The sequence below is a fragment of the Cataglyphis hispanica genome, chromosome 7 (genome assembly GCF_021464435.1).
Source record: "Cataglyphis hispanica isolate Lineage 1 chromosome 7, ULB_Chis1_1.0, whole genome shotgun sequence".
Classification (NCBI taxonomy): domain Eukaryota; kingdom Metazoa; phylum Arthropoda; class Insecta; order Hymenoptera; family Formicidae; genus Cataglyphis; species Cataglyphis hispanica.
Window position 1 is genome coordinate 222,193 of NC_065960.1, and position 24,430 is coordinate 246,622.

General features: G+C 33.7%; 1 protein-coding gene and 1 long non-coding RNA gene across 2 annotated transcripts in view; both read left to right on the top strand.

The window, feature by feature from the left end:
• Positions 1–1,657: 1,657 nt before the first annotated feature.
• Positions 1,658–24,430, top strand: part of LOC126850766 (sodium channel protein Nach-like) — a 57,297-nt gene continuing 34,524 nt past the window's right edge. Inside the window, exons 1-6 of the mRNA XM_050594074.1 lie at positions 1,658–1,812; positions 2,555–2,761; positions 2,854–3,019; positions 15,219–15,367; positions 19,519–19,624; positions 21,366–21,672. Coding sequence (XP_050450031.1) covers positions 1,658–1,812; positions 2,555–2,761; positions 2,854–3,019; positions 15,219–15,367; positions 19,519–19,624; positions 21,366–21,672 — 1,090 coding nt within the window. The remainder of the gene's footprint in view (positions 1,813–2,554; positions 2,762–2,853; positions 3,020–15,218; positions 15,368–19,518; positions 19,625–21,365; positions 21,673–24,430) is intronic.
• On the top strand, positions 7,829–13,574 carry LOC126850783 (uncharacterized). The gene is made up of 3 exons (XR_007687593.1): positions 7,829–7,872; positions 8,060–8,179; positions 12,521–13,574. It is a non-coding gene; the product is annotated as an uncharacterized LOC126850783 (long non-coding RNA).

The following is a 24,430-nucleotide window of genomic DNA, read 5'->3' on the forward strand; positions in this document are numbered from 1 at the left end:
TATTTGCAAACTTCGTCAAATATGTATTCTGTATTTAAAAATTATATATCATGATTTAAACATGTCTTCAAAAAATCAATTTTTCAATTTTTAATATTGAACAAACTTCGATATAAATATCATAGCTATTTATTAAAGCATGATTATGCTAATTACGGCCCTCTATTTGAAGGGTCACTTTTAAAGGCATTTTTGACAAGGAACACGGAAAAAATAATAAAAAAAATTTTTGACCAATAATTTCTAAGATATGCGATTTTAAAGTTTCAGAGTTTTAATGCTTTTTCTATTATAAAATAAGGAAAAATAAACTTTGTTTTCTTTGCATTTGTGTAAAGCAGATGTGAAAAAAGTGTCTGTTTACATTCCCAAGGACGAAACTCTTTGAGCGTTTTCACTTTCCATACAAATCAAGACAACACAATTTAACTTAAATCTTTTTATTGATAAGTGTTGTTTATATAATATTTTGGTAAATATAAAGTGGAAAGTTGTGAAACCCATATGGAATCTCATTTTGCATTAAAAAGTATATGTATGGAGGCAATATGTTCTCTCCCTCTACGGGGGGGTTTCAAAAAATTAGACACATAGGTTTACGTTGAACCTTGTTTTATGTGGAAAATGGAAAAATTCAAGGAGTTTTGTCTCTGGAAATATAAACACACTTTTTCTACGTCTGCTTTACACAAATACAACGTAAACAAACTTTATTTTTCCTTATTTTATAACAAAAAATGCATTAAAATTGTGAAACTTTAAAATCGCATATCTCGGAAATTATTGGTCAAAAATTTTTTTACTATTTTTCCCCTGTTGCTCGTTAAAAATGCCTTCAGAAACGATTCTTCAAATAGGGAGCCGTAGTTATCGTAATCACCTCTTTATTAAAATCATACCATTATATTAAAAAAAATCCGAATGATTTCAAATCTCGAGAATAATTTCATTCAGGATAAAATTACACCGATTATACAATATTTCTTTTAGAATAGAATAACTATGACAAGAAAGTTCTGTAGCTATTAGTTTTAAAAATAATTGAAAGATTAAATTAGGCCATCCTACATATAACAAAAATATTTATTTCTTAAAGAAATAAGCTATATAAAAATAAAAGTTTATATTATTAAAGCTAAATGTCATATAAATATCATATAAAACTTATATTGTATATAATAACAGCATTTATTGTATATAATAACAACGTTCATTTTATCTTTTCTAATCAAACCGCATTATTACTGATGTTCACTAGATAAATATTTTGTTGGCATGAAATGTAAACGGAATGTTACGATATGATAAAAGTATAATCACAAATGATACGAAAATGTATAATGTTCGCAATAATTGTGCTTTAATATTCTCATCGGTTAATAATTAATTGTACGCAGATAAAATCGCGACCAGGAAAGTTGAAATTATCGTGCACCAATCGACGGAAGGTCGAATGAATTTTTTATGCCATGTCGCGCGCGCGCATGTACTATTGCATTGTGTGCTTTTGCTATTTACTCGATAACGCAGCAGTCGACGCGCTAACGTATCGGTGAGAAGAGTCCGATATAATTTTATACTTTACTTGTCTATATATCATTCATTATCACGATAAACATTTGCAACTAAAACTTTATTCACAATCAATTATTTAAATATGAAGAAGATCAGGACACAAATTCGACACAAAGCATCGTATTCAAAAGTAGGATGTTGGAATATCCTGAAAAAACAGGCCGCCGAATTTTGTTCCAACACCGGATTACACGGTTACAAATACATCAGTCAAACTCAACGTCCCAAAATGGAGCGGTATGTATAAATTCCTCATTTTTAACTTTTTATCATAAACACGGACTCAATTTAATTTATATTTATATAATTTAATTTATATTTAATTTAATTTAATTTAATTTAATTTATACTTAATTTAATTTATATTTATATAAAGCAACCGCATTATCTTTTTTATTCTGTACTTTATTAATTATGTTTCTTATAAATATCACATATTAATTATTTAATATGTATATTTATAATTATTTAGATCTGAATTTAAAAAAATATTTGAATTTCGAATTTTTAATGTAAAGAATGTCTTGCGTCTTGCGGTTTATTAACTAACGATGTATTAAGTCTCATTCGGCTCTTATTTGCCTTTCATGTAACCGTTTTTTATTATTTATACTTAGAGCCTTTTTGTAATATTATTATCACATATTGTGAAGCGGTTATTTAATTTTAATAAATAATTAGTAATTATGGAAAAAAAGAGAGAAAATGCAAACAATATTTTTTACTTTAAAACTTATGAAATTATCTGTAAAATACATAAAATTCAAAGTATTATTGTTAAAAATATAAACAATTTTAATTTATGTTATTATTACAACTGTTTATGTTATTATTACATTATGTTATTATTACAACATGCGTGAATTTTTTAAGCGTTTAAGTTGATGTTTAAATGGTAATAATTATATATATATATATATATATATATATATATATATATATATATATTATCGAGTATTATTTGTAGAATTATTTATAGAATTATTTGGGTGATAACGGTACTTACGTCACTGTGCTGTGCTCTCGTTTTAATGAAAATGGCTTGGAATTATTATGCTACTCATCCCACCCTGACAGTTATCGAATCAACGCATCATGGAATTTGGAATTATCCATTTCCTGCAATAACAGTATGCGATATTAATCGGGTGTCTTACAACTTGACTAAGGAGTTCGTCAAAAATTTGTGAGTATTCGGCACATATTCCATTAGGAATTGTTGCTACTATCTATAATATAGCTACAAATTTTTTACTATAACAACTGCATGTTTTACAGAAGAACACCATCTAATCTCTCGAAAGAATTTTTAATTAGAGAAATGCGATTGATGAACGAATTGTTAATACCGGGAATATTCGGATATGATGTTCAGAAAAATCTTACTCGCCTACAAGATATTATAGATGACAACAGTATGTCCATTCTTGATGTAGCGAAATTGGTATGTACCAAAAATTTGTCTCATCTGGAAAGAAGTAGGGTAAAACCAGATAATTTTTTGGATTTGTCTTCTTACAAAACAGAGAATAAAAAATAAAAGTAAAAAAATTTTGCTGACCGTTAGTAATTTTTAGTGGATCTTAAACTACGAGAAAATAAGCCTACTTGCTAAAAAAAATATTTAGTTACCAAGGCTAATAAGATTTTTTGGAGAAGTCAAAATATCTGGTTTTATTGATAGAATAACCCATTTGAAAATATATAACTACAAAATAAAATATATAACTACAAAATGTATAACTACAAAAGCTAAATTTATTTTAATCGAAATACAATACAAAAATGTGTTCTAATGACAAAAATCACAAATAAAAGTATGCTTTTGTACATTGCTGCAGCACTTCCTTATTTAATTTTTTAACTTTAAAGATCTCAAAAAGCTTTTTTTAATGATTTCTTTTTCTGATAGTTCGATTTCAACTATTTTTTGTCGGGAGACAAAATCAGGATAACAGTTTCTTCCTCTTTTTATTACATGAGATGTGTAGGTACCCAGTTTTGCTCCAACACAAGAAAAATAACAAACACGGCAGCTGTATAATCCGCCATACAAAGTGACAATCAAAATTAACTGATATACTTTCTAATGTGTGCTCTCGAATGCAATGCTGCATTTACCGAAGCAGATACTGCAAAAAAAGTCCATAAAGACTCGATTGTTGCTCCGATATCGATCTTTTTTAATCCGAAAATTTTTAACTTCTTTCAAAAAAGAAATATCGTGTGTACGTGGACATGATTCTCAAAATAATGATAGCATCAATCTACAATTAATAACACGAGTTAGTTAAAAATAGCACTTATCACGAAGAAACAGAGATTTGACCCGCTTATCCGGTTTTACTCTACTTTATCCTATATAGGATGTTCGGCGTCAATCGCATCACCTATCATGTGCAGGTAGAGCAAACAAAACTGAGGAGGAAAGTCTGGCCTATCATCGCCGATCTTCAGCCGGGCACACGTCGCTGAGCCGTCGTAATCTGAGCGCTCACGCATTACCAGGCGCGCGGCTCACCGACTATGCGTCCAGCTATAGATGATAGATTTCACTCAATAATAACTCTTTTACTAAACGTTATAGAAAAAAATGGTACAGGACTTTTCTCCTCAATTTTGCTCTACCTTCACACGACAGGTGATGCGATTGATGCCGGACCCTGTATACATATAATATAGAGTGTCCCAGATCAATGGGGACAAAACTCGTGTGCAGATAGAGTGGACCAAACTGAGTCGAAAAGTCCTTTATCATTTTGCAATTTTTGCAATAGTTAATATATTATTAATTATTAAAAATCGCCGTAATAGCTCGGATTACCGCTAAATTCAAGCGCGTGGTGAGATGCGGCCGCCCAAATATTAAAGTTGCTAGGCGCGGGGAGTTGTTTATTGTAAGCGGTAATAATTAGTAACCTAGCTACATTTTAATAAACAACTCCCCGCGTACTTAGCATTTGGCGGTAGGCCGAGCTAATATGGCGATTTTTAATAATTGCAAAATGATGAGGACTTTTCGACAGTTTGGTGCGCTCTATCTGCACATAAGTTTTGTCCCCATTGATCTTGGATACCCTGTATATGTATATAATATGTGGCTATGAAATTTCAAACATATATTTTTAACTTTCTTTTATTAAATTATACTATAAACTTGGAAAAAATTCACAACTTATGCATGTACGAGTATATAAATGTAGAGTATACATTTAATCGATAAAAAGTATGTATATCTATGTATTTACGTATAACTTTAAATATGTCTTAATTTACAACAATTTCATAAAATCATTATTCAGTAAACTAATATAAATTAAATCTAAAATATAATGTAATTTAATAAACAAATTTAATAAAATTTAATAATTTTAATAAATTTGATAAATTTAATAAATAATATATAAATTTTATGATTTTCTTTATACATTCGCAATAATTTCGGATAGTTTTTATTGATTTTTATTAGATGGCATTAAAATATTTTTTAATTTACAAAAATTATTGATGTATAAATATGCAGGGTGTCCGCGATAACTTTGGAGATCCACTCGAACTAATTCGAAGTGTGAAATCTGGCTTATCATCACCGATGTTTAGCCGGGCGCACGACAGTGAACCGCGCGCCTGATAATATGCAAGATCCAGCGCTACGACGGCACATCACTACCAGGCGCGCGGCTCACCGACGTCCGTCCGGCTAAAGATCGACACTGAATTGGCTAGACTATATTCAATAATAATTCTTTTGTGAAGCATTATAAAGAAAAATGATGGACTTTTCTTTTTAGTTTGACCCAATCTATCTTCACACTTCGGGTACGTCAAAAGTTACAGGACCCTATATATATATACGTAGGACGATCAAATATGAACGAGACTTTTTGAATAGAAGCAGGGTACTTTAACGCTCGTTGTTGTAACAAAAGTGGGCTGTTGATAGATGTGTCTAGATCCTCTCTAAGCTGCGTGTCTACAATCATTTGTTTAAGTAATAGTAAGCACGATGAATGAACAGTAGGTGCCTGTCTCGAATGCGCAATGCATAATTATTAAATTTTTAATGTACGAACATGTTAAACCAGCTAAAATTTTGTGCAGATTACGCATACAGATTGATAAGAGCACATTATCAAAGTCTCAAGTCTGCAAATGGCATAAATTTTTTCTGAAGATCAAGAAGAAATTGCAAATTTGACTTGTCCGCGTCGACAAAGTATTATGCCTGAGAATATTCAACAAATTCGCGATTTTATTGAAAATGACCGACGAATAATAACTTTTCGTGAAATTAGTAAAGAAATTGGCATAATGGCATATTTATGGAAGTGCAAATAATCATTGAGAATAAATTACGATTTCGAAAAATTACTGCATGGATGTCTCGAATTTTAAATGCAGATTAGAAGGCCCAAAATCTCTCAGAAGTTTTTGGATCACCATGAAGCAGAAGGAGATGCATTTTTAATGTGCATTCTCATATAATAAATTTGTTTGAACTTCGTAAAAAAGAAAAGGAGAAAAGTTTCCCAACGACGATGAGATAGAAGACTTCGTGCGTAATTCATAAAGCAGGGATAAAAAAGGGCCATGGGGTGACAAAAATGTGTGAAAATTAGTGAATGCTATGTAGAAAAATAATTCTGTGTTAATAATAATTTCATGTGTATTAATCAAATAAATAATTATTGAAAAAGTTTCGTTTATATTTGATCTATCCTATATATCAATATATATATCAATATATATATATATATATATATATATATATATATATATATTGATATATATATTGATATATAGGATAGATCAAATATAAACGAAACTTTTTCAATAATTATTTATTTGATTAATACACATGAAATTATTATTAACACAGAATTATTTTTATCGTTGCTATTTATATAGCGCTGCCTTTTCTTTCCGATCAATCGCATGCCAAATAATCACAGTAGGCTGTCCTTTCTCACCGCGCGCTAATACTCGTGCGCATTGGTACATTTTTATAAATTAATGTCTCATTAATTATTGCAAAGATCGCAAAACGGTAGAGAACTTCTTTCTACTTAGAACTTCTTTCCGCTTGGTTTAATACCCTCTACTAGCACACGAGAAATAAATTACAGAACATCCTGTATATTAAATGTTGTTTAATTTATTTAATCAAAATTATTGATATGTATATATATATATATATATATACATATCAATAATTTTGATTAAATAAATTAAACAACATTTAATATACAGGATGTTCTGTAATTTATTTCTCGTGTGCTAGTAGAGGGTATTAAACTAAGCGGAAAGAAGTTCTAAGTAGAAAGAAGTTCTCTACCGTTTTGCGATCTTTGCAATAATTAATGAGACATTAATTTATAAAAATGTACCAATGCGCACGAGTATTAGCGCGCGGCGAGAAAGGACAGCCTACTGTGATTATTTGGCATGCGATTGATCGGAAAGAAAATTATTGATATGTATATATATATATATATATATACATATCAATAATTTTGATTAAATAAATTAAACAACATTTAATATACAGGATGTTCTGTAATTTATTTCTCGTGTGCTAGTAGAGGGTATTAAACTAAGCGGAAAGAAGTTCTAAGTAGAAAGAAGTTCTCTACCGTTTTGCGATCTTTGCAATAATTAATGAGACATTAATTTATAAAAATGTACCAATGCGCACGAGTATTAGCGCGCGGCGAGAAAGGACAGCCTACTGTGATTATTTGGCATGCGATTGATCGGAAAGAAAAGGCAGCGCTATATAAATAGCAACGATTATAATCATAAAGCTATTTCTGATCAAAAACCTGGATTCCTGTATGACTGTAAACTTGGATTCCTTAAAGATGCAGAAAATTTCCTTTAAAAGAGATCTTAAATAGCAAAAAGAAATGTTAAATAGCAGAAAATAACTATCCTTCTTGTTTTAATGTATCAAGAAATATTATTTTATTTATTTTAAAGCTTAGTATGGCGGCCTATGGCCAACCACAACTAGATGCAACCCGCGATACTTAGTACGCACCCACGCGGTACTGCAACCCGCGATACTAGCGCGAGTCTCATCATGGCAGTAAACGCATTCACGCGTAGCGCGTAGTAGCGGGCGCCGCCGCTAGGCGGCGAAGATCAACCAGCTAACTCGCGATCAGGAAACCGCTCGGTAGGTTAATAAAGAAACATCAAGAACTTTCTTCTGTCCCTTTTACCCCTGCGGTAAAACCGCAGGGGTAAAAGGGACCGAAGAAAGTTCTTGACGCCAGTCGCTGATTACACCCAGTCGTAAGTAACACGGAGCCAGTTACCATAAAGCGAGGAGCGCACACTTTTGCATAAGCGCATAATTATAAGCATAAAAAAATTGATTGGTTCATTTTCTTATGCATATATTTGTGGACTATTTGTGAATCAATTTCTTTATGTTTATGGTTATGCGCTTATGCAAAAGTGTGTGCTCTTCGCTTAACAGATTCCAAGACGCAACGGGTAAAAAGCATCGTCACACTGCTTTTCGAGGAGGAAATCACCCACCGGCGAAGAACTCGCCCGATGCCACAGCACCAAGCGATTAAGAGAAGAAGAGTGGAAGGTGATCAGCCAACAGCCAGCTTCCTACCGTCATCATCCTCCGGCATTCGACCGCCGTCGTCCTCCGGCACTCGCTGATCGCCGATGACCACCGGTGCTCGCCTGCCATTGTTCACCGACACACGCTCACCAATGATCACATGGTACTTCTCACCGATCTCTTTTAGCGACAGTTCACTGACATCTATCGGCGCCTGTCCGCTGTCGCCAATAAGCGTCAACTCTCATGTATCCGCAGGAGTCTCTATCATTTAGCGCCCGTTCACCAGCAGAATGAGACGCGGGTCGCACGATACCCGAACTGCGAACAGAATTCAGCGACCAGCCACCTCCAGCGCCGTAACTCGACAGAGACGGAAGGACCGGTCCGTGTCTTCAGAAAACATAGAGAAGGTTACAGCACACCTACGAATCGTACGCTCCATAATCACGCCGTATGGATAACGTATTGGATAACTATTCAACCGGAACTTGGATTACGTTGACCTTTCTCATGGCGCTTTGTCATCGCCAATGTGACGACACCCATCATCGAGGTTGATTTCCTGGCATATTACCATCTGCTACCAGATGATAATATTACCTGCAAAAAGAGATACTATTAGACGAGAAAACAAATCTCAGAACTAAAGGCAGTGGAAATCGGATTCATTGAATCAATTAAGGTCTTGGCAATTGAGAATAAATACCGGATTTTGACAGAATTTCCCGACATTACAAGAGCTACTGCCAAAGTACGAATGGTTAAGCATAATACGATACACTTCATCAAAACAACAGATGGTCCTCCAGAAGCGTATCGTTCCCGCAGGTTTGCTCCCGATAAATTGAAAGCCGCAAAGGCAGAGTTTAACTTCCTACTGCAAAAAGGAGTAATTCAGTCTTCAAAAGCCTATAGTTGGCCCCTTTGCATATGGACCCAAAGAAACATATGGAGACCTTGTAGCGACTTTAGGAGGCTAAATGCCAGGACTGTACCCAATCTTTACCCGATTTCTCATATGAAGACTTCTCAATAAAAACAAACACTTCACAATAAAAAAGTCTTTTTGATGCTACACTTAGTACATGCGTACAATCAAATTCCTGTGCATCCTGAAGACGTATCTAAACAGTTATCACCACTCCCTTTGGCCTTTTTGAATTCCGATTTATGCCATTCAGTCTTCGAAACGCAGCACACACGTTCCAACGCTTTATTAATGAAATAACCAGCGACTTGGAATTCTGCTATATTAATGACATTTTGATCGCATCTAACAACAAAAAAGAACACGCAGATTACCTGCACAAATTCTTCCAAAGACTAGAAGAGAATGGAATTTTGTTAAGTCCGGCCAAATGCGTATTCGGGGCTAATCAGGTTCTCTTTCTAGGATAGAAGTGTCAGAACAGGAAACTCGACCTCCATTTGAAAAGATCGAAGCAATAAAATATTTCTGAAACCGCAAAATATCTAACAGCTGCGATAATATCTAGGAACGTTGAATTTCTATCATAGGTTCATACCAAATGCCACAAAGAAGCAAGATCTACTGAATAGTCTACTCAGCGAGCCTAAAATCAAAAAGAAAATGCCAATAACTTGGAACGCCGAATTAGAGGAAGCCTTCATCAGAAGCAAAGACAGTCTAGCCAGAGCAACACTGCTAGCACATCTCAAGCCGGAAGCCAAGATCACTCTTACAACTAATGCATTCAACAAAGCCATTAGGGCAGTGATACAACGAGTGGTCTTCACTTGGACACAGTACAATTGGACACGGCTCAAATGGACACGAAAATTTGCACACGGTTCAATTGGACACAGTGCATTTAGACACAGTAGCTTTTGGACACGTAAGAAAATACGCATCGTTTACTTGGACATCGCTTACTTGGACACTGTTCATTTGGACACCGTTCATTTGCCCACCGTTCATTTGGACACCGTTAATTTGCCCACCGTTCATTTGGACATCGTTTATTTGCCCACCGTTCATTTGTTCACCGTTTGTTTGGACACCGTTCGTATGCAGGAACGTGCGCACACATACACATACACACGGGGGGCGGGGGGGTGCAAGGAAGACCTTTGGCCCCCCTCCCGCACCCACACCGCCGGTAGGCAAGGTGAATCCCTTAAGAACTTACAAAGTACATGCTACATTGTGTGTGTCAAATAAACGGTGTCCAAACGAACGGTGGGCAAACAAACAGTGTCCAAATAAACAGTGGGCAAATGAATGGTGTCCAAACAAACGGTGTCCAAATAAATGGTGTCCAAATGAACAGTGTCCAAGTGAGCGGTGTCCAAGTAAACGATGCGTATTTTCCTACGTGTCCAAAAGTTACTGTGTCCAAAATTACTGTGTCCAAATGAACCGTGTGCAAAATCTCGTGTCCATTTGCACCGTGTCCAATTGTACTGTGTCCAAGTGCGTCGCTCCCGATACAACAACGTGTTGGAGAAGATTGGCAATCATTAGTCTTCTTCAGCAAGAAGTTAAATTCGGCGCAACAAAAATACAGTCCTTATGATAGAGAGCTTCTGGCGACACTTACAATGCAATAAAACATTATCGGCATGCTAGAGTGAAGATTTTTCACAATTTATACAGATCACAAGCCAATTACATACGCGTTCTAAAAAGATCTGTTGCACAACTCCCCTAGACAAGCGAGGCATCTGCAGTATATCGGGTAGTTTACTACCGATATACCGATTCGCCATATTTCGGGGAAAGACAACACTGTCGCTAACGCCTTATCAAGGATAGAAGAAATACAAACCGTGGTGAACCAAACAAACTTGGAGAACCAAGCAAAAGCGCAAAAGAAGAATACCGTGATTCTAGAATTATTAAACGGAAACTCTTCGCTTAAACTCCAGAAAGTGCAAATTCCTGGAACAAACGCTGTCCTTTATTATGACGTCTTAATACCGATTGCACGTCCGTTCGTCATCAAGCAGTATACCAACATATTCCAGTCTTTTCATAGTCTATCGCACTCAGGGACTACAGTTACAGCAAGGAAAAGTTACACAATAATCGATCGGTTTTCAAGGTGGTCTGAGGCTGTTCCGATGGCAGATATTACGGCAGAGACAATAGCACAGAATTTGTTTACACACTAGATCGCAAGGTTTGGCACGCCACTCCGGATTTCAACTGATCAGGGAAGACAGTTTGAAGCCGACTTATTCCGACAACTAACAAAACTGACAGAAATAAAGCATATCCATACAACGGCCTATCATCCTGCAGTTAACGGAATGGTCGAACGCTTACATCACCAAATGAAGACTGCCATCAAATGTCATGCAACAGAGGCATGGACCGAGATTTTGCCCGTAATTATGTTGGACATTAGAACGGCCAAAGTGGATCTCTAGGCAAAGCCGACCGAACTAATGTATGGAGCAACATTAAGACTCCCTGGCGAATTTCTTCAAGAGATGAACGAGGCAACTGCAATATGAACGATTTCCTGCTTAAATTGAGAAAAGCAATGAGGAACTTATGACCGCAATCATATAAGAGACATAGAACGCCTGTCAACTCTGAGTATAAGGATCTTAAGAGTTCCACGCATGTGTTCTTCAAACACGATGCGCCAACACGGTTTGCGGATTTCGCAACCGATTTACGATGGTCCATCCCAAATCCTCGATCGTTCAGACAAAATCTATAAGTTACGGATTAACGGAAAGACCGTCCACGTAACTATAGATTGACTCAAAGCGGCTTATATACTAGCAGATGAGGAATCGACACCAGCACCAAAACAAGCACCTGAAGCGCAGAAAGACTCACCACCCGCTGAGGTAACTACAAGAAGTGGCAGAGTGTTACGAAAAATAATTTGTTTCCAATCGCCAACTAAGAAACAACGAAGGAGATAATGTAGCGGCCTACGGCCAACCACAATCAGTAACCCCCGATTAGTACGCACCCACACGATACTGCAACCCGATACATAGCGCGAGCCGCATCATAGCAGTCAACTCGCCCTTGCGGTAGCGCGTAGTTACGAGTGCCGCCGTTAGGCGGCGACGGTCAAGCGAGCCAACTCGCTTGATCAGGAAACCGCCTGGCGAGTTAATAAGACAAGTCCCCTACGGTGAAAAGGACCGAAGAAAGTTTTTGGTGCCAGTCGCCTAATTTTCTAGCGCCAGTCGCTAATTACACCCAGACGTAAGCCAGACCCAAGCAACACGGCTCCAGTCGCCATAACAGCTTCCAAGATGCCACGGGTAAAAAGCATCATCACGCTGCCCTCCGAGGAGAAAATCACTCTCCGACAAAGGACACTTGCCTGATACCGCTCCACCGAGCAATCAAGAGGAGAAGAATGGAAGGTGATCAGCCAACAGCCAGCTTCCTGCCGTCGTCATCCTCCGGCACTCGATCATCGATGACCACCGGTGCTCGCCTGTCGTCGTTCATCGGTACACGCTCACCAATGATCACATGGTACTGCTCGCCGATCTCTATTAGCGACAGTTCACTGACATCTACCGGCGGTTATCCGCTGTCGCCAATAAGCGTTAACTCTCCTGTAACCGCAGGAGTCTGGTTACCGTATAGCGTCCGTTTACCAGCAGAATTAGACGCTGGTTCCGGCACACGGGAGTGATGAAAATATTTCGGAATGCGCAGTAGTGCAAATGTCATAAAGTCTTAATAGCGTATAATGTATATTGAAATAAGAGTACCATTATACTCCTTACAAGGAAAAAATAGATAATGTTGAATGAAATAATATATAATTTGGTTTTTAAAATTTATTTTGTTTATCTTTGAAGAGATTACAGGATTTTAATATATCATTAACATGAATATTAACAAAAACAAAAGAAAATTTATTTAGACTTTAAAAAGTGCCCTAAATCACATCTTAGCACGAGTCTGCCGAGATCGGTGACATGGGGTAGTGACGTCATTCACGTATGCGCAGAGGTTCTGCTCTTGGGATAATTCTCATGAGTTTTCATCACTGGCGCATGGTCGCACAATACTCGGACTGCGAACAGAATTCAGCGACCAGCCATCTCCAGCGCCGAAACTCGACGGAGACGGAAAGGCCGGCCCGTATTTTCAGAAAACGTAGAGCGGATCCCGGCCTCACCTACAATAACGTGGTATTCACCACCGCTAATCTCGCTCATTTTTTCATTCAATTAAGATCTCGCCCATCAAGAGATCATATCCGTCTCCGCTAGTTAAGAGATCTGCCCCGAGGAAAACTTGTGGAACACAAACCATCCTGGTCAGGATCTCTAGTCCAAAGAGGACTACCAGGATGCCGCGACCCAGACAAAAAAGCGTGGGAGAAAAACGGCGACAATTGTTCAATAACAACAATGTACAATTTGAAACATTAATTGTACAGATAGTTTTAAGAATAAATCTTCTTATTATAGAAAACAGACTCCTTAATTAAATCTACTTCCAACTAGAATAAATTGGGTAGCAATACACGGAAGCGATTAAGAACACTTAGCGATAGTTATCCGAGCCCTACCTATCCACACTTACTTTGTAGGAAGAGCAATTACGGTTAAGCATGTAGTAATCTTCATTACAATTATTAAATTTATGCACTTTAGTGATAAGTAAACAAAATTTTTCATTAGATTAGATTCATTTGGAGAAAAAAAGTTGATTTTGTTTTACAGATTAGTTTAAATATTAATATATTAAGTTGTTATCTTACTAATATTATTTCGAATTCAATTTCATGTATTAATTAATTTGAGTTAATAATCACAACATAGCTAATTTTTCAAAAACTAAAAATTCTTACAATTGTACACTTCTTGAAATAAAATTTTAATATCCCAATAGTTGTTATTAACATTAATTTCAAAGATCACATCGAATTTATCGTTCTTACATTAAATTAATTAATTAATTTCAAAAGTAAACCTTTCAATATAATAATATATATTACGATCCTCTTATGATCGATATAAAAGAAGTCTATATCTGAGTCTGTATTTCTACACTACTTACAAAAATTGTCAAACGTTAAGTCTTTTCAATTAAATGTAAAATCATCGAAAGGGAGTCCCATTTGAATAGCTATCCTAAATAGCCTGCACGCCAAGTAATTGTATATCGTTTTAATCTTCATCCTTTTGTTTCTATTTAATATATTATACAAAATATTTATTTGGGGGAGGGAGAATATAATAATGTAATTTCTTGATAGAAATAAAATGCATTTTAATTTTGTCCAGAGAATCTATAATATTTCTATGATTGCAAGATTGATTTTACAAATATTATTTCAAATTACAACTATTTACAAATTAAACTTTCTACTGAACTATAGTTTCTATGTACTTGGCTAGTTAACTATTGATTTCATATTTAGTTTTGATTTTTATTTTTTAAGTGGAAATTATTTTCCAAAAAAAAAAAAATTTTTTTAAGTTATTTTTTAGAGGAAAAATTAAAAGTTTTGTAATTTTTTGCAGACTAGTTAGGATTTTTTTTATGTATATAGTTCTCATAACTAAAATTCAAATACGAGATAGATAATGTCATCATAGTGCGTCACATAGCGGCAAGCAAACAAACGTTTCATTCGCAAGTCAAGACTTTTAGTCATCTTTTTGCTTTGTCAAAAAAACATAAATCTATATTTTACAAAAAGGTGATAAGAAGATGTCTTTCTTAGGTTGTCTTTTCGGCAAAACAAAAAAATGTGTTATAGACATTTTTTAAATGTCTTTCAAAACACGATTTTTTTTATAATCAGAAAGACACCCTTTATACATTTTTAGCCTTCTCAAAAAAATGATTTAAAAGACATTTTTTTGTCCTTGTTTAGTTTTATGTGCTGTCTGGGTACTTATTGAGAATATAAACTTTTTAAAGATAACGTATAAAAAAAATTTTGTAAATTTTATGCTTTATCTCACACATATAATTAGCTTATTAAATTAATGATTTTATAAAATTATTATAAATTAAGACACACTTTATAGTTTATACATTGCATTTTATCTTCCAACATCTGGAAGAACTAATCATTGCTATTTTTTCCAGATTACACAAAACTGCAGTACCTTATTGAGTATATGTAAGTGGAATGGCATAGTCGATCAATGTGACACATACTTCAAGCAAACTTTATCACGGGATGGCTTATGCTGCAGTTTTAATTCTTACACTTTTCCAGATACGATACCGGAGAAGTATAAATTTTTACAAAATCAAATTTTACATTGATGTAGGCATGATGTTTAAAAAAATTTAAGCCTTGTTGGGTTCCTACTGATTCAAAAAAATCCGCGCAATTTCTTTATTACCATAACTTTATCATGTTAATAGATTTTATACATGTGCCAAATAAAACTATAGATAAGCGATAACTGCGATTATAATCGTTTCAAAATTGTATAATTTAAAAAAAAAAATGTGCTTTAGTTATCCTAACCTAAGTCAACAAAATGCCATTTATAATTTTATAAAGAACATTCTAATTTAAATGTTTTATTTAAGTAAATGCATTATTATTGCAATCAATATTTATATGCCCAACAAGACTTAAAATAAAAGATAAAAAAATTGAAAACACAAAAAAAAAACAATACGTGTAGGATCGTGAGATAACATTAGTGTGAGTAAAAGTAGATATGGAAGAAAACCTTAATTGTGTCAGAAGTGAAGTTTTCGACAACTTTGATTTTCTTTCACACTTATTTTTACTCACACTAAAATCATACTATCTTGATATTATAATAAGCGTGCAAATAAATGGTGTTGAAAAATAATGTCAAAACGTAAAAGTGGTAGCAATAGTGTGAAAATATTGCAAAAACAATACAAAAGTGATGCAGAAGCGAATAGAAGAAATGCAGAAACATGTAGAAACTGTGCGGAAATGGTAACAAAAACAATACAAAAATACAATACAACAACAATAGAAAAACGGTGTAAAAATGGTGCAATATTACAATGCGGAAAGTGTAAAAAAGATATGGAAGCGTTGCAGAAGCAAAGCAAAAGCAACAGTGCGGATACAGTGCAGAAGTGATTCAGAAACAATTAGGAAACAGTGATGCAAAAACGATACAAACACATTGCAAAAATAATATAGTGTAGTGCGACAGAAGTGTAGTCAAGATGTGAAAACGATGCAAATATCGTGCGAAAACAGTGTGAAGAAGATACAGAAATAATGCGAAAATTATATGGACACAATAAAGAAACAGTGCATTAGTGGTACGGAAACAATCCAGATACAAGATGTGCGGATGTGAAATACATTCGCACATCTTGCGAATGCGGAATGCGGATACAAGTATGCGGAATACAAGTGCGGATAATAAATGTGAGCGTGCGAATATGAAATAATTATTTTTTTTTATCTAAAGAGAAAAATTTTGCCTAAAAAAAGTTTGGTGACGATAATGAAGTGAAAGAAATCATGATGTGATTCGAAGAACTGCAGACCTCTATATAACTCGAGGATACAAAAGTTATTCCCAGATTTAATAAGTGCTTGGATAAGTTTAACTATGTCAAGAAATAAAAATATATATAAATAAATCTTAAAGTTTGTGAATAAATATTTTTCAAAAATTTTAAGGATTTTGTATTTTTACTTTCCGAATACGACTCATGTATCTTCATTGCTGCCTCTATAGTAAATGTTGAAAGATATATTTGTCACAAAACACTATTGTGTCTCTTGATGCAATATTAACTAAAATATTCAGTTTTGTTATAGTTTAGAATGTCTTACAACTTCCGTATAATACTTTAATAATGTTTAAAAAAATAAGACTAAAGCTAAAAATATTTTTAAAATATCAAGGCTATAGTAAAATAAAGTTATAAATAAATTATAAATCAAAATTTGTTAATAATACTGCGCAGAACTCCCCTATCGAGCTGGTCTCCCCACCTTGCAGAAATAAAGAAACAACTAGCCCACAATTATGAGCTATTTATGAATTTTTATATCCCGTAAATTAAAAATTTTGAGCTCGTTGTATTAGGCAGGAATTTAATATTTTTAATGGGAAGCTGAATCGATATTGACTCAGCTCCTCCCATCACTTAAAAATAAAAATATTTAATCAATCTTTGCGGTAGAATTAGGAGCTATTTATGAGCTTTTAAATTGATATAGTTTTTTTAATTTTGAACTTATTCTCATAAATCGATAAAAGCTCATAAATAGCTTCTAATTCTTCCGCAAAGATTGATTGAATATTTTTTTTTTTTAAGTAGTGGGGAGGTTGAATCGATAGCGATTCAGTTTTCATCAAAAATATTAAATTTCTACTCAGTGCGAGCCCAAAATTTTTGCGCTCAGATTTGTAACTACATTTACTACAAAATCTGATATTGATTTTTGCTGTACAGCTGCAATTTTGTTGTTTTTTATGTGCTTGGGTATTATATGTGGTTAATTAATATTAACGAGTTGTAAATATTATAAGCAAAATATTTTATTCTTATATTAATAATATAATTATATAGTTATATACACACAATTTGAATGCTTAATTTAAAAAATTATTATTATACACATTTAAATGAATTTAATATTTTATCACATTTAAGAAACAAGATTCATTTTTGTTTTAATCACAGAAAGAGAGAGAGAGAAAAAGAAGTATTTGTGGTAATTCATTTATTTATTATCTGTTTTGTAAAAAGTAATAGATAACATGCGTGTAAGAATAGTTACAGGTCTGAGGGCACGAGATATTATTGTCAAATTTTATATTACTTATCATAAAAATTATTGTAGTTTCCATAATTTTGCATTAAACATATTATTTTTATTTTATCTTTAGTATCTTTACTATTAAATATTGTTCAGAAATTTTTAAATGCCTTGTGTGTATATGCGTGTGCCTGTGCGTGGCGTGTGCGCGTGCGTGTGCGTGTGTGTATATGTATAATGCGCGCAATATGTTCATAGAATATAAATATGTTTATGTTCTGTATACGTACACGTATATGTATACGGGGTGTCTGATTATAATCGCCCCACCTGTAATGTGAGGATAGAGCGGATTAAACCAAGCAGGAAAGTTTTGTACCATTTTTTTTCTATAACTCATAATAAACGTTATTATGAGTTATTATTGAGTGAAGTATGGTCTATTATCGCCGATTTTTAGCCGGGCGCACGTCGGTGAGCCGTCATAAACACCTGAGCGCTCACGCACACAGGCGCGCGGCTTACTGACGTGCGCCCGACTAAAGATCAGTGATGATTGACCAGACTTTACTCAATAATAATTCTTTTATTAAGCGTTATATACAAAAAAATGGTAAAGTACTTTCCTGCTTGGTTTAATCCGCTCTATTTGCACATTACGGGTGGGGTGATTATTATCAGGCACCCTGTATATGTTCAAGTATACAGTAGTGTAAATATTTCTAGATACAAACACACGCACACACATACATATAAAAAGGATTGTGGAATCGAAAAAATACGATCAAAAAGAAAATTATTAAATTATTTATTTTTACAATTTAATAATTTGCAATAAAAATAAAAAAATTGGATAAAAATGAAGATGAGGGGAGGCATCTCCGATGATTTTGACCTTGGTATAGATTATCAAGGTCATAACCCTGAACATTCAAGAAGTTTTAGCCGTCGGTCATTGTCCATTAAAAAGTTATTAACAAAAAAAATTTGAAATATATCAAAGTACATGCATGGACAGGAAGCACGGGCGCGCACACACACACAAGCCTTCGGCCCCCCCTCCCGCATCCTGCAGTAAGCAGGGTGAACCTCGCTTTACAACTTACAAAGTACATACAACCTTGCTTTACAATGTAGCATGTACTTTGTGAGTTGTGAGAGAAAGCGAGGTCCACTCTGCCAGGTGTGTGAGGGAGGTCGAAGGCCCCCCCCCCCCGTGCTTGTGTGCATGTGCGCGCGCGCGGGTGCTTCCTGTACATACATGTACTGTGGTATATTTCTATTAGTATATTATTAAACTTTTTTTGTCAATAACTTTTTAATGGACAATGATCGACGGCTAAAACTTTTTAAATGTTGTTCAGGGTCATGACTTTGACAACATATGTCAAGAACTAAGTCATCGGAGATCCCTCCCCTCATCATCAATTTTACCAAAAATAGAAAATAACACCGTTCTTATTCATTTTAATAAAGTATCAGAATAAAAATGTGTAAAACGAACAATAAGTTACAAACATTATAAGTTGTACGAACATTAATTAATATAATCCATTAATATATTTAAATATAATCGTCATGTGTATATGTATATAATATCGTCATGTATGTATATATGTAATAATGTACATATTTTTCGATTAACATAATTTTTTCTTGTTAAAGAATGAAGCGATCTGCTGCCTGCGGATTCGAGACTGGTATGACTATAATAATAAATTCTGATCCCAATGATTATCATGCTGCTCTAATCGGAGCATATGGAATAAAGGTAATTTGATCACACAATTTTCTTTTTATTTCTTTAAGTTACTTAAAATAATTTTTTTCAGAAATAAAATATTTTATATCTTTTAAAGAGAAATAATAATTAATAATTATATTACATAATTAATCAATTTTTTCCTTTTTTCCCTTTTAATTACAGTTATTACTTATGAACCTATAATATTTAATCTTATTGCATTTATATATACATATATACATGTATACATACATACATCATATATATATATATATATATATATATATATATATATATATATATATATATGTATATATTGGGTTGCCCAATAATTCCGTGCGGTTTTTGCCGATAGATGGCTTTAGACGCTCTGAAAAACAATTATATTCATTTCAAATATTGAAAACGCATAGTCGTTTTATCTTCAACACGCCTTTAAAAAAAAAAGAGTAAAGATTGCTTATGTTTTATGTGTTTGGCGTGTAAACTTGTGAAAAAATATGTGCGATGTGGCAAGGATACTGTGAAAGAACACGTGTGCCAGAAATGGTCTGCAAGATTTCGTTCCGGAAATCTTTTTGTTCAAAACGCATCACATTCGGGCCGGCCAGTTGAGATTGACAGCGACAAAATCAAGGTGTTAATCGATACCAATCCGCACTACACGACACGGAAGATTGCAAACATTCTCCAAATATTAAAATCGAGTGTGGAAAACCATCTGCATCAATTTGAATATATTAGTCGGCTCAATGTTTGGGTTCCACATGAATTGAGTAAATGAAGCTCATTTAATCAAACGCATTTTCATTAGCGATTCATTGAAAAAACGATCTATTTCTGAAGCAAATGATAACGGATGATGAATGAAAAATGAATCGTCTACAATAATATCAAGCGCAAAAGATCGTGGAAACAGCGCGACGAATCGTCACAAACCACATCGAAGGCAGAGCTTCATTCGGTCAAAGACATGCTCTCAATTTGATGGGGTTGAAAGGGTGTTGTGTTTTATGAGCTGCTTCCGAAGAACAGAACAATCAATTCGGTTGTGTACTGTGGCCAGTGGACAAATTGAACGCTGCAATTCACGAGAAGCGTCCAGTATTGGTGAATCGCAAGGGCGTCATCTTTCATCACGACAACGCCAAGCCGCATACATCTTTGCAAACACGACAAAAATTATTGGGACTGGGCTGAGATATCTTACTGCATCCTCCATATTCACCAGATCTTGCTTCTCCATATTCACCAGCTCTCTTCAAAATTCTCTAGATGGACAGCGCTTTGTTTCCGAAGAAGACATCAAATAGCATTTGGAAAAATTTTTTGCCGAAAAAGAAAAGTTTTTTGAGCAAGGAATTATGCAACTGCCGAAAGATGGCAAAAAATAATAAATCAAAATGGCCAATACATTGTTAATTGAAATTATTCCCATCTATGAAAAAATCGTCTGTCATTTACATATAAAAAACCGCACGGAATTATTGGTCAACCAATATAAAAATTACAGCACACTCTAACAATAACTAGACCTAGTGTAGACCAAGTCAATATGTCCAGAAAAAAATCAGTCCCCGAACTTTTTGAATGCACTGTATATATATAAATTTATACACTTATTCAGTTTTAGAAATATTACCTTGTAACATCTTTAATAATTCACCCTATATAATATACTTCTATCTAAATTTTACATTATTTTCCAAAATTTTAAATAAACATTTAATAAATATATGTATTATTATATGCATATTATAATTCATAGGTTATGATACACCACTCGTTCAATTATCCAAATTATAATGCCGAAATTCAATTAGTACGATTAAATAGTGAACATTTTATTAGTATTAACCCCGCGGTAATGTATTCGAAACCTGAAGTGAAGAATTTGGCCATTTCTACACGAAAATGCATATTTACTGAAGAAGCAGATAAAATACTATATGCGAATGTCAAAGAGAGAAATTTAACTTTCGCAAGATATTCATATCACAACTGCCTTGCAGAATGTCGAGCTAGTATTGCAAGAAAAAAATGCGGTTGCATTCCTTATTACTTTCCACAAAATAGTAAGTAGACAAAGCATGTAAGTACAGAAATAGAAAATTATTTCAAAAACTATATATTATTTGACAGAAAAAATTTTATAACTTATAATCTGTCTTTCTTCTATTCTCTTCATCGTAAAACAAATAAACTACTAAATTAATTTATTAAACAATAAATTTGCTAATAAAAATAAAACATGATAATCATTTTTATAAATAAAATGTTTTCACTTTTTTTATATATTTTTACAGTCAAAGTTAATTCAATTATATGTATTTAATCTGTTATATTATTAAAACAGATACAATTTTATTCTATTTTAGTATCAATAATATTATGATTTAAAATAGTTCTGTCATTTTGTATAAAACAAATTTATTTTTTAATTTAAGTCAGTAACACTAGGCCAGACACACAAATAATAATACATAAATTTCAAGAAAAAATAACTTTTCAAAAAAAAAATTAATTTTTTTGAAACTTTCTCTCATACTTTCTTTCTCTGTACAGACAGACACACATTCACACACACGCACACACGCACACGCACACGCGCGCGCGCGCACGCACGCACGCACACACACGCACACGCACACGCACACGCACACGCACACGCACACGCACACGCACACACACACGCACACACACACACACATATATACAGGGTGTCTCGGAGCACCTGTGACAATGCTCGTAAGCGGGTAGAGCACAGTAAATTGAATAGAAAAGTCCTTTACCATTTTTTGATCTGAGCTTTCTTTTCGTTGTTATACGATGTTGAAGTTAGCTAATCAGCTCCTGTCTATACAGCAGAAAGCCGTCTCGTTACTCCGACCTCCGATGTCCCTCCCTTGTTTTCCGTTGTAGGTGTTGATTAATTAACTTTAACATTGAATAACAATTAAAAGAAAGCTCCGATCAAGAAAAAGCAATCAAGGCCGGTATTCATAGTCAGTTCTTATTTCAAGACCGTCTTAAGTAATGTCTTAAGATGCTAATACGGCTCTGTGATTGGTTTAGGACATCTTAAAATTGCACTTAAGACTGTCTTAAATATAAGAATTGACTATGAATATCGGCCTAAATCTTGCTCTCATTTTTTTAAGCAAATTTCAATATTTGTCCAATAGATGGCAATGAAAGAAATACAAAGATAGCGATCCTCCAGGCAGTGATTGGTATAAGCGATATCGTTTTCTATTTGTCGGTGGCCATTTCTTTCAAAACCGGAAATAGAGAGAGAAGAAGCAAGCAAGTAAGAGAGATAGAAAAAATTTAAAAAAAAAGACAACGAAACAAACTTAATATATACATTTACATTAAAACAAGTTTGAATTTTGCTGCTGAATATACCACTTCCGCATTTGAAACAAATGGCGACGATTAGACCGATCACTCTCTGGAGGATCATTATATAAAGATATAAGGTTATATAAAGGAAGGTTAAGTCCACAGATTTCTATATAATACTAGACCTAAAACCGTTCACATATACTTTCCGTAACCGTAATCGTAATCATACGTAAGGATTCGATCAATCACGTTGCTATGAATAGCCGAATTAAGTAATGCGGTCGAATTCTTACGTTACGGTTATGGTTACGGAAAGTGTGTGTGAGCGGTTTTACTCTACGAAAACATGGCCCCGAAAAATATGTACAGAACACATGCGCACACAGCACGCACACACAAAAATACAATTTTATTCGTCAACAGTTTGAGTAAGGAAATAAAAAGAGATAAAAAAAAACGAAAATATGGAAACATTTATATTAAAAAGTACTATAGAATATATAGAATAAATTATATAATAATATAGAATATGACAGAAAAATATAGAATATAACAAACAAAACATTTTTGTAGATTTCATAAATTATTAGAAAAACAAGAAATAATACTGAGGAACATTAAAAAAAGATATTATGCATAGTCATGGATTTATTATCATATATCTACATTTAATTTTTTCTTTGATAAATATGTAATTGTAAAATAATAAATCTTTTGAGAATTTTGGAATACAATTAATGACAATTTAAAATATGATCATCAGAAATATCACTAAATTTTAGACATACGAAATGACTTGATATTTGTATATTTAGACTATTTAAGAAATATTTTGAATAATTTTTGCAAAATTTAGAAATTATTGTAAAAATGCGCAGCACACCCATTCATTCTGCACAATTGTTTTTCAAAATTACTTAACTAGATCACAACTCGGACATTTTAATACGCAACATTGTCATGCGCATACGTTTCTTTAAAGTAAGATGGTATATATTTCTTTCTCTCTAACAGAATTTTGTCAAAACTAACAAGTTGGCCACTCTGTTAGAGAGATTCTAAAAGTTAAATAAAAAGTTAAATTTGATATTTCCCCAAGGGATTTAAAATCACTATGGAAGAAAATGTTATGTGATGAATTTTTGGAATAGTGCAAAAACTCTGGAGTAACAAAGAAATCTTTTATATGAATAATTATAACTTACTAGATCTTGTTGCTCATGGTTCAAATTAGATATAATAAATTAGAACTTAGAAGGGAAATTGTCTCAATTTGCAGAATGCGTAGTACCATCTCACTAAAAGAAAGTCTATTTAAATTCAAAATTGTAGATTCTCCTGATTGCGACTGGTGTAAAGAACCGGAATCGATTAATGTTTTTTTGCAGTGCTCTAAACACGAGATTAACAGAAAATCACTGATTTCATCGTTATTACAAAAGATATTTGTTCTTCCCATCTCAATAGAGTGTCTTCTGTCGATTA